The sequence below is a fragment of the Podarcis tiliguerta genome, assembly GCF_965153285.1.
Source record: "Podarcis tiliguerta genome assembly, chromosome: 17".
Taxonomy (NCBI): Eukaryota; Metazoa; Chordata; class Lepidosauria; order Squamata; family Lacertidae; genus Podarcis; species Podarcis tiliguerta.
The window spans coordinates 14951704-14964072 of record NC_139550.1 but is presented as its reverse complement, the minus strand read 5'-3'; the positions used below and the strand labels follow the sequence as shown (position 1 = coordinate 14964072).

Genomic DNA, 12369 nt, shown 5'->3' with positions numbered 1-12369 from the left:
TTTGTTTGCAAGGTGATGTCTCTGATTTTTAAGATGCTGTCTAGTTTGTCATTGCTTTTCTCCCAAGAAGCAGGCGTCTTTTAATTTTGTGACTGCTGTCACCATCTGCAGTGATCATGGAGCCCAAGAAAGTAAAATCTCTCACTGCCTCCATTTCTTCCCCTTCTATTTGCCAGGAGGTGATGGGACCAGTGGCCATGATCTTCAGAAAACAGTTTAGAAATAGGTAAAAGCACCCCCCAATAAAACCCACCCCAGATACTTTTAAAACGAATGTATGAATGGCACATTGCACTTGCTGTGTGAGAACAGATCCAGCTCTGCCTGTTGAGAATTCTGAAGGCTTCTCCGCTGTCAAATGGCAGTCAAATATGCAGAACGTAAGGAGCATATTTGCTTCTCTCTCTCTCTTGAGGCTAATTTCCCCTGCTCCTATCTCTTTTAATACTTAGGGGAAAGCAGCTGCCAAGGAAAGAGATTAAAGTAGACTGGCAATCAGATCCTCTGCATGTTTGGCTTTGAGCACTATCACCTCCAGCTTCCTTTGCATGCTTTTAGAGGAGTTACCATCAGACACAAGTGGCAACTCACAATACATGACTGATGGGATGCATTCAACCTGGTATATGATAAATTGCACAAGCCTATTTTAATTCAATAATTTTCTTCTCTCTCCCCCCCCCCCCCTTTTAATGGAAATATGTATCTGTGACAATGCAATGATGGCAAAGCACAGAAGGTCCACTTTGTCTCACCGTGGTCCATGCCAATTGCAATCTGATTATAAGACGCTAGGTGGCTGAACATCAGAATGGCTTTAGGATAGATTCAATGGAGGTCCCTGAAATGTCCCATTCCTAGCCAGTTCTGTGCTGCTCAACCGTTTTGTGCAACACTACTGTGCAAACACAGTACAAAAACTGTGGTGCAAATAAACCTTGCAAAAGTAACACAACAGCACCTTCTATGAGATACAGAAACAGCAATTGTTGTACCCTGTCCTGAAGACCTGCATACTTGTATAGTGACTTGGTGGTATAAGCCCACTGGTCTATCCCTTCCAATAAAATAAAAGGGATATCAAGAGGACTTGAACCTTGAGAAGAAGGGAAGGGCCCCCTGGGTGTTCTAGATTACAGCTCCCTGCTACCCCAGACAATTGGCAATGCTGGCTGGGGTTGACAGAACTTGGGACGCCAATGACTGGGGTGCACCAGGTTAAAAAAGGGTAAAGGGGCCCCTGACCATTAGGTCCAGTTGCGGACGACTCTGGGGTTGCGGCGCTCATCTCGCTTTATTGGCCAAGGGAGCCGGTGTACAGCTTCCGGGTCATGTGGCTAGCATGACTAAGCCGCTTCTGGCGAACTAGAGCAGCGCATGGAAACGCCGTTTACCTTCCCACCAGAGTGGTACCTATTCATCTACTTGCACTTTGATGTGCTTTCAAACTGCTAGGTTGGCAGGAGCTGGGACCGAGCAACGGGAGCTCACCCCGTCGCAGGGATTCAAACCGACGACCTTCTGATCGGCAAGCCCTAGGCTCTGTGGTTTAGATCACAGCGCCACCGGCATCCCGCACCAGGTTAGGGAAGACTTTTAAAATAAATATTTCAGTTCTGACATAATGAATTGTTTCTTTGACTTTACTCTGATGATTGATTTGGGTAGGGAGCTGCACTACCTGTCCTGGTTCTGTAGGGGAGCCCACAGAGCAAGGCAATCAGCCCAGTACGGAGTCAGACCAGTGGTTCATCTAGCTCAGTATTGTCTACACTGACAGGCAGCAGCTTGCCAGGGTTTCATGCCAGGGTGTCTCCTGTCCCTGCTTGCAGTTGCAGAGGATTGAACCTGGGACCTTCTGAATGCCAAGCAGATGCTCTACGTCTGAGCTATGGCCCTTCCTTTATATACCGTATTTTTCGCTCTATAGGACGCACCGGACTATAGGAGGGGGAGAACAGGAAAAAAAATATTCCCCCCCTCTGCTTAGTGCCCCTTCAGTGAAGCGGCAGGAGAAATGGAGCCCCTTCCACAGTGTTCCATGTGACGCTCAGCTCTCTAAATGCTAAATTTGTTACAAAAGAAAAGGTACCTGCTGTTAAATCTGATAGCAAACAGGGACATCTGCATGGTGAAGGAAATTTGGGGCACTCTGGGGATTCAAATGAGCTCCCTTCCCTCAACTTGTATTGGTTGAGAAATATCCGTGACCCCTTAAGATCCTCATGCAAATTGTGTGCAATTTAGTAGGAAAACAGGGAATACATAGAAAAAGTGAAAGTTTTTTTTTTAAAGTAGATTACTCATTTATGCAGGCAATTATATGATTCTCAAAAGAAAAATGGAGTTGTGTTTTAATTTGATTTTTTTTTTTTTAGGTGAGAGCTTGTATTTTACAATGGCCAATTCTGATGTTTTAGTGGGGGGAAACATTTAATGTCATTGTTTACTGCCCATGATTGTATTAAAAAGTTTCATAAATGACTTTGTGAAAGGTTAATTTCATTGGATGTACAGTGTTGACAACTGTTGAGGGGCATTTTATCATTTTAAAATATGTGTGAGTAGAGTAATGCTCTGGTGTGCCAGTAATGCTCAGAAGGTTCTGCTCTTTATCTAATTTGTATCACACTCTTCTTCCCTATAATTTGGGCTCGCATAGATGTGGAAGACCACATTTTATTCCATAGTTTATGCACCGTGCAAAGAAGTACTTCCTTTCGCCTGTCCTGAATCTTGCCAACAATAACTTAGTAACAATATTTTATTATTTATGCCCCTCCCATCTGGCTGGGTTGCTTCCAACACACATAAAAATAATAAAACACCAAACATTAATACAATCTGATCCAATATAAAACTTTAAAATAAACAACTTCTACCAGATAAGGCAATATTCAATAAATCCATTAGAACCCAATAGTAAACAGTAAAATTAAACACCAGCAAATAATCATTAAACACTTTACACTTATCAGTTACAACAAAGAATTACTAATCTATAATCTAAAAAAAATATCAGCAAATCACAATGCATAAAATACCACAAAACATACAAAACCATGTTAAAGATTCAAATTGAAAACCAAGGACATATCCCTGAACTCCTCTTCTGTCTTCCCAGCTGCCTCTGCAGGAAAGACTCTCAAGGCTTGAGGGTGGGGCAAGGCAGGTGGAAAAAGCATTGTCTTATGATCAGCAGAAACTCTCTCTCCCCTCAGTTGGTCCTCGAGTTGTTATTATTATTATTATTATTATGAGAGAGGGAGAGAAACACCCTCTCCATTTTCTCCACACAGTGCGTAACAGTATATGCCTCTGTCATGTCGCCCGCTTAAGTCTGCTAAGTGTCCCACTGGTGATAAAGGACAGCTAACACCAGCTATTTCTGACTTCCTTCCCTAGTCCTGAGGCTGAACAGTGTAGGGACAAGGATGCCATCAAATCAGTAACAGCAACAACTCCCCTCCGAGGCTCATGGCTTCCTAACTTTAAAGCACATCAGAAGCACAATAGAAAGCTGCTAAGGACCTTTGGCTATCCAGACCCCCAGGCCATCATGACAATAGGTTTACAGGTTGTACAGGCCTAGTTTTGCACATGGAAAACCCAGGTTCAAATCCATGCTCATCTATGACTCTTACTGGATAACCAGGGGTGGTCCATCTTTCTCAGCCTAGGTTTTGGGCTGGAAGGACAAAACACCACTCTTGAGTTCTCTGGAAGAAAGAAGGGCTGCAAGTGCACTAACATCACAGATCCAAGTCTGCAGGCCTAAGGCAAGGCAGACAGGCAAAAGGCAAATCATATGGAGGCTCCAACAGGAGTCTTTCCCTTTGCCTGTGTTGTGTCTACAGCGTGCTTCAAAACCACAGGCAAATTCTTTCCCTGTGATTACAGAAAGCAGCCGGCTTTGCAGAAAACAGTTCATTAAGTTAGGCACAGATAGAATACTGAGGCTAATGGCATGTGTAGCTAACACAGAATTAATTGACCATCTCAGTGGATTGCTTTTGGAAAGAAGCTCTCAGCACCGTGATCCTAAACCTAAACACATCAAAACGAAAAGAAAAAGCCACTCACACAACCAGATTAGCATGTTGGTGATATGGGCAGAGTGGAATTTGTGCAAAGTCCATTAGCATGTGATGAAACAGCTATGTGATGGGCACGGACATGTGGCCTTTCATATGACATGGACCAGTAAATATGGGCTAAGCCAAGGCTGCCACACCTGGAACTACCCCTGGAGTGTTCATTCTCCAACCCAGGAATGGGGTCCTTGCAGCTACTTAGTGGCAAAGCCCAGTATCTGAGGCTATGTGTCTCTAACTACCAGTTGCGGGGAAGCACAAGTGAGGAGACTGCAATCACACTCAGTCTCTGGTTGGCCACTGTGCGTATAGGATGCTGGACTAGATGGGCCTTTGGCCTGATCCTGCAGGCTGGTCTTACATTGTTACTTCTAGCCCCTTCCTCCAGCATCGGTGACATCCAGGTCTTATTGCCAAGTTGGCTATGTCCTAGTCACCAAGAAAACTGCACCCATCAGGGACTTAGCCGTTGGGTTCTTTTCTTCATGGTTTCCCAGTTTCTCAGGGCAGCACCATGGTTTGTGTATTAGGCTTGGTTTTCCAACTCTCTATCCACCCTACTCTTATTCTGACCTATCAAATAGCTTGGGCTTTTGTATCAGGGGTAGGGAACCTTGTCATACATGTGGAGGAAGAACTTAAACACGTTGCAGAGTTCCCCAAAAATAGACCAGAGGCAATTTCATCCAGCAGAGCTTTGACTGGTGCTGAAGGCAAATAAGCATAATGGTCCAATCCATTCAGATTGGCACAGTCCATAGAAATCCAGTTGCAGCAGACTTAACAAACTTGCAAGAAACTTATAATACCGGTAAGTCCAAAACCTTAACACTAAGCATACTATGTACAACACCAGACCAGAACAAAAGAGAGATAGAAAGAGAAAGTGAGTGAAACCCAGGCTCCTTGTGGCCTCCTGTTATGGTCAGCATGACCTTGCAGAAGAGATAACAGAACCAGTTTAAAGCAGCTGTACTCAGCTTCTCAGAAGGAATAACCGAAACAAGAACCTTCTTTCACACAGAGGAGAAAAACTTCCAGTAGCTTCCTGAATCCTCCTGTATTAATCAGAATAGGAAAGATCTCTACACATCAGATCAGCACTTTCTGCACTAAGAAATGCAAACTCCAGATATTGCTGGACTACATCTCCCATCACCCCTGACCTTTGGATTGGACTGATCGGATTCTCCATATTTGCTGTAAGAGCATGAAATACCACACATGAAAACCAGTGTGGTGTTGTGGTTAGTGTTAGACTGACCCCAGGGAGAACTAAGTTCAAGTCTCCCCCATCATCTGCAAAATCTATTGGGTAATAGTCACCCCATGATTTTCTCTCAGGCTCACAAGGACTTTCCCCCCCTGAAGGTAAAAGACCTAGAGGCCTTATGTGCTACACTAAGCTCTTTATGGGAATGGTGGAATAAAAATCTGATAATCTGAGTACAGAGCAGCCACTGAAAGTGTACTCAGAGTTCTTAAGTGGTATAGAGATGGTACACGCATCAGCCATAAACTATGACAACACTCCAGTCTTTAAAACTAACCCACTGCCTCTCCTGCTGTTATGGAAGTTTGAGAGCCTCCCTGTCTTCAAATGACTTCATTTTAATTCACCTCAAAGTTGCTCAAGCTCTGGCACGCTGCCTCTTCAGATACAATCAAGGGAGTGACTCTCGTGATGCAGACCAGAGCAAAATTCTCACTGCAGTTGGAAATGAACCCTTGTTTTGCTTTATAATTCTTGCCAAGAACAAATGAAACTTGGCTGCTTTCCCTGGAAAGGCGTGTGAGGTTTTAATAAAGAAGAACTAATGGTTTTCTCACCCCGTCTCTTTCTCCCCTGTTTGTATTATTATTGCGCATATTAATATTATAATTACAGATAGTAACATTACTAGGAGCTGCTTTGTAGCACACTGGGAGGAATACTTTGAAAACAGAAAACAAATGCAAGTTTCTACAGCGTTTTCACATGAAGTCAGATCAGAATTTCATTTTTTTAATTAAGTCAGTTTCTGGTTTTGGCCTGATATAACCTTATGAGCAATCACTAATTCTATTATGCTCTTAATTGAGTTATGTTCCTGTTGTTGAGTACAGCGCTCTTTCTCTTTTTTCATGTACCGTGAACCACTGTAGATCTGGACCCAATGCAAATCACTGCCAGTGCTTTAGCTACTCGGGGGAAAGCATTTTAATCTGTGATAAATTCTTACGCTTGCTGTGATGCAGTTTTATTTATTTATTTATTACTGGGACTGGTAAACAGAGGAAGACTTTAAGGGCACCTCCAAACTGTAGCTATTTTTGGGTGGGATTCAATCAGATACCAGGAATAAAACTGCTAGCACTTATGCAAAACAAAACAGGGTTTGATATGGTTTAGAATTGGATGGGGGGGGGCACGTGTTGAGATACTTTTGTTGCAGGGGGGTTGGACTAGATCAGGGGTCAGCAAACTTTTTCAGCAGGGGGCTGGTCCGCTGTCCCTCAGACCTTGTGGGGGGGCAGACTATATTTTTGGGGAAAATATGAATGAATTCCTATGCCCCACAAATAACCCAGAGATGCATTTTAAATAAAAGCACATACTCTACTCATGTAAAAACATCAGGCAGGCCCCACAAATAACCCAGAGATTCACTTTAAATAAAAGAACACATTCTACTCATGTAAAAACAAACTGATTCCCGGACTGTCCGCAGGCTGGATTCAGAAGGCGATTGGGCCGGATCCGGCCCCTGGGCCTTAGTTTGCCTATCCATGGAATAGATTACCGTACTCTTGTGGCACCTTCCAACTCTACAATTCTACGATTCTAAGTTTGTGTGTTTACAATCGATTGGTAGCACTTGCGGAACGAATCTGTTTCCCCAAAGGATCAAATTTTTCGCAATAAGGAAAATGACACAAAAATGCTCTGGATATGTAACAAAGCCAATTGCCACAACACAGGAGACTAGCCTGGCTTAATTAAGCTTGTGACTCTTGTAGACCCAAGGATTAAAAGTGTTGGGCACACAATTTAGCACCCCAAGTCTTAATTAAATCCTGACACTTGTTGGGTCTGGAGATTATGGTGGCCTGGGCCCCCACTAACTCATAACAGTATAAAGCATATTTGAAAGTATAGCGTATGCAATAAAATTACAATGCAGCAATAAAAAGATACTGCTCTTTCATAAGAGTTATTAAGAGCCCTTTCCCAATTTGTGAGTTATCTTTCAGCATATATACACATTGCAACATCTCTGCACATTTGCTATTCTGGCTTTCTCATGGCAGCTGCAGTCCAGTGTCCAAGGATCTGTGGTAGTGAGTCTTAGGCAGTGCTTTTTTTCTGGGGGGACACAAGGGTATGCACACCCCTAAACCTTTTGTGAATCTAAGTTTGGCCTCATTGAGAGGCAGTATTTCAATATGAATAAGAGGAGTACCCCTAAACATTTTTTAAAGAAAAAAATAGCACTGGCCTTAAGTATGCTTAATTGTCCACTCAGCTGAATGTGAAAACAACAGAAGACTGTATGTCTGCCAATACTCAAATTATGGGGGAGGGGGCAAGAGGGGTCCCTATCCTGTTATTTGCAACACTGTCTAACTTACCACAAGTTAGAGCTGAAGCACTGGCGCCACATTTTGAATCGGGGGCCCAGCTCCCCCAATATTGGTTGTCCCAGCCACTCTGAGTGGCTTCCAACACATATAAAAACATAATAAAACATGAAACATTAAAAAAAAAACTTCAGATGTCTTCTAAAGGTTATATAATTACTCCAACATTCATCCAATGAAAATAGGGACATCCTAAGGAAAAGCAGGACATTCCAGGATCAAATAAGAAATCAGGATGGCTTCTGCAAATCCGGGACTATCCCTGGAAAATAGGGACACATGGAGGGTCTGAAATTTTGGTTTGTGCAATTTAAGTGAATTAAAGCAAGCAAGCAACAACAAAATGCACCAGACTTTTTTTGCAGTTTGGAAAGCGATGGGGCAGGCAAATGATTAACAAGAAGACAAATAAATGCATTGCAAACAAATTAGGAGGAATGCTCATCGTTTCATAGAACTGCAACACAAATATCAGAATTAATATGACTGGACTGCGTGTGTTTTGTGCAAGCAAATCAAGGTCATCTGGCGTCTACACACACACGCCCCAACTCAAGTTTTCTTTTTCCAGATCTGAGCAGCTCTGCTAAGGAGAGCAAGAAGCCCATGGTTCTCCTCTGTGACTCCAGGGCAGCTTGGCCAGTCACTTCCCGTGCCAGAGCATTTGAAGTGCATGATCTCTGAGTGCATTACCATATAGATTTTCTAGCAGAATGTGAAAAAACTACATATAGGGATGCAGAAACAAAATCAGTTATAATGCTGAGCATAAATAGCCTACACATTCCTTATCTTAATAGAGTTCTCCCCCTCCTGGCAGCAGTTAGTAAGGGTCTTCCTTAGATCTTTTCTCAATGCAAAAAGGTCGTGCGTATTTTTTCACCTACAAAATTTATAGTGCTTAATATTTTTCATCGTTGAGGCCACTGAGACAATCTCAATATGAGCTGTGCTGAAAACACTTCCCTGAGCCGAAAGCTTCAATAATAAATGTGTGTTTAATGGCTGAAGTGAGATTTCCCTGTGTTGGCTCATGGGGGCTGCAATCCTGCCCCTTTAAAAGGAATAGGAGTTGTTTTTATTTTGTTTTAAAGACTTCAGTAGGAGCTGGATTGCATCTTCATTTTCTTAATATGCCTTACATTCTTGGCACAACAGCTCTCAGCAGACATATTATTATAGAAGCAAGACAAATTTACTTTGCATTTCCCTTCCTCTTTGTTTTTCAGCCTATTCAACAAAGCTCAATAAATTCCCCATCTTCAATTTTGATGATGACTTGAAGTACTTTTGCATCAGTGCGGTGAGCCCAAATACGACAAAAGCAACTCTGTATGCTCTGAATGTGTGGCGATACTGGTGTATGACGAAAGGCCTGAAAGATTACATGGACATTACAAAGGTGAGTGGCCTTGGTTCTGATGGTGTACTGTAACTAGATTAAATCTGCAAGGCAGAAGCCTTATTTATCTGGTGAAACCTGCCCCAATCTGGTGCCCTCCAGGTAATTTTGGACTACAACTCCCATCAACCCCAGCCAGCATGACCAATGCTAAGGCCTTATGGGAGTTGTAGTCCAAAACAGCTGGAGGGCACCAGCTGAGGAAGGGTTCTGTAGGCTTCCACTTTGTTCTCAGGCCCAATTCAAAGTCCTGGCCTCAAGGTTTACTGCCCATAGGGCCTGAGACCAGGATATCTCAAGGACAACCTTCTTCTGTCTGAACTTCCCTGTGTTTGTTTCTTTTTGGCATTTGAAGCCCAGTTGGTTGTTGTTCTGGCTTCTGAAGTACAGCAGGGGGAATGTGAGGCTGCTAGGATTGCCATACGTCCAGAATTTCTTAGATTTTCACTTTTTGAAATATGGCAGCCCTTCCTATCTCAGCGGTGGTGCTTAAGCTGTGGAATATCCTACTACACAGGTAGTTTCTGAACTGAGCGAGAATCTCCCAGGAACCTTTACTCAGCATGCAAAGAGTTGGTGGTGCTGGCAGATGTCTAACCAATAGGCGATGGCCAGAGGTGCCAGCTTGTGAGGGCAATTGGAGGGGCCAACGTTGCACGTGTGAAGTCAGATATGTGCAGTGTCCCAATGTGATGCACACGTGATGACAGGAGGAGCCGGAGGGAGAAGCTGAATGCAGTGGCCACACAGATGCAATGGCTGGCGGCCCGTCCTCGTCCTCTTCCTGATGCTGTCACTGGCAGGAAGCTGCTTCAACCCACCTTCCTGTCCGCAGGAGCAGCAGCAGGAGAAGAAGTAGATGACCGCTGGAGCTGTGCCGTGCTTGGCTCTGTGCTTCACCTCCACGCTTTTGGGACATTGTGGGGCAGAACCAACCCCCAAAATGGACTTGGCCCCCAGGAGTTGGCACCCCTGGCGATGGCATAGCTAGGGGGGATGGCAGGCAAGTGAGGAGGCAGAGGGCAGGCTGTGGCACCAAGGCCTGGCTAAAAGTAGGCCCAAGAACCACTGTTTGAGAAAACACCATTCTGCTAGTATTCAGAGAACGTTCAGTGTGTGGGGTCAACACCATGAAGTCTCTACCAGTTTTACTGATAGAGGTTTGAGAGGAAACATGCAGGTCCCATTTCTACCCAATTACTAAGTAATATGTCAATCTGCTCCGGCTGATAAATGTATGGCTTATTCTATTGATAGTAAATCACTTTAATATATTAGGTTACCTGTGTTCAGGGCTGCTTTGCATTGATTCTCCTCGCTCCTGATCTATCATTAGCCACCGCCCCACGTTTTTCGCAAAATTTCTGGCTACAGGCCCAAGAAGTCTCCGTGTAGCTTAATAAAGCCTGAGGTACAGATGTGAAATAAGATAGCCGAAATTAATCTTGTGATGAGACAACACAAAGAAAAAGGCTCCTTGCAACTTTCATGGCTTTCAGCATCAAAGGCAATGTTATTCATGCCTTCCTCCTGTTTATGCCAGCATCTCATTATAACCAGCTTAAAGCTTTCCTTTTAATTATGAGCTTTATAGAGGCTGTAAGTAGATCTGAGTGGCAAGGCAGGATGGGAAGTTTCTGCTACTCAGGTGCAACAGGGAAAATGTAAGAGCTGGACAGCTGTTTATTTAATAGCTGGAAAAATCCAGGCTATAGATCTCAGGGCCAAATTAGACACATTGTTCGATATATGTTTTTTCCTGTCAATGTGCAGAGCTTCTTTAAAAAACAGAAATGCCAATAGCATCAGCTGAGGAGAGATTGGTAATATCATAGCAGGCATGGAGGGAGAGTTTAACCCTTTCTTCCCCTGCTGAGCCACTGAGGACAAACCCTCATGGAAGCTAGCATTTGTGCTGTAGATGTCAACAGATAATTTCCCTCAAAGCAAATTCTAGCGTTAGAAGAGTTATTTACCCCAGGGGTTGGGGAAGGTGAGGGGGTTAAATTTCCTATTCTGGACAGTCGTCTGCCCTTTTCCCTTTACAAACAAGCATGTTAAATGCATAGGTGCATTGAACCTTGGGGCAAGTTTGGCCCTCAGTGCTCCACAAACTGAGATGCTGCTGCTGCTGCTGCTGCTGCTGCTGCTGCTGCAGAAAGGCATTTGCAGAACAAACAGTTGAAGATGATACAAACCTGGAAGCCATGTGCCACAGGTAGCGCAGGGAAGGGGCTATATGGAAGGTCGGCAGTAGTCTGATCTGGGCGAAAATTCCTTCCTGCCCCCAGATTTGGTGACTGGTCAGAGACTGGGAATGAGTCACCCTAAGGCAATTCTGACTGGGGCATTTCAGTTCCATCCAACTTCCTTTCCTTGGTTCAGGTAGCGTTGTATTCTGCTACAGCATGGTAATTTGATGATTGTTAGACATGAGTTAGGGAATAAGCAGGACCAGCCCGATGATGATGATGATGATGATGACTTACCGTATTTTTTGCTCTATAAGACTCACTTTTCCCCTCCTAAAAAGTAAGGGGAAATGTGTGTGCGTCTTATGGAGTGAATGCAAGCTGCGCAGCTATCCCAGAAGCCAGAACAGCAAGAGGGATTGCTGCTTTCACTGCGCAGCGATCCCTCTTGCTGTTCTGGCTTCTGAGATTCAGAATATTTTTTTTCTTGTTTTCCTCCTCCAAAAACTAGGTGCGTCTTGTGGTTTGGTGAGTCTTATAGAGCGAAAAATACGGTATATATCACCCTTCATCAAAAGATCTCAGGGCAGTTTACAAGATAAAATCTGGGACAAAGTCCCTCCTGCACAGAGAAACTATCTTTAGATATCCTTTCCATTAGATGGAGCCACCTCCAGCTATGAATTTGGGGTGCCACGAAAAGACAGCAAGCGGATAGTTATCTAACATATCATTATTATGTTTTTACTGCTGGGGAAGTGGGAGAGGCAATTCTGGAATTTCCTGCCTTGTAAAATAACTTGGCTGGCCTTGGGTACTATGCACCTTGACGAGATGTGGGGAGTGCTCTTTCTGCTCCTCCTTAGGCAGCAAAATGTCTTGGGCCAGCCCTGTGAATAAGGAATTTGCCATGGTCCTTGGAACCATGAAGTAAGTAAGTGGTAGAAGGGTCCAAGTTCAACCCCCAGCATCTCCTGGTAAGACTGGGGGAAAGAACTCATGGAGAGCCACTGCCAGACAGTGTAGCATAGCTGGCCCACCCATAAGGCAGGATGAAACC

General features: G+C 43.9%; 1 protein-coding gene across 5 annotated transcripts in view; it reads left to right on the top strand.

Moving 5' to 3' along the window:
* Nucleotides 1–12369, top strand: part of KIAA1958 — a 67645-nt gene that overhangs the window by 41408 nt on the left and 13868 nt on the right. For all 5 annotated transcript variants that reach the window (XM_083419859.1, XM_083419860.1, XM_083419857.1 and 2 more), the window contains one exon: nt 8945–9117. In XM_083419859.1, the coding sequence (XP_083275985.1) occupies nt 8945–9117 (173 nt within the window). The remainder of the gene's footprint in view (nt 1–8944; nt 9118–12369) is intronic.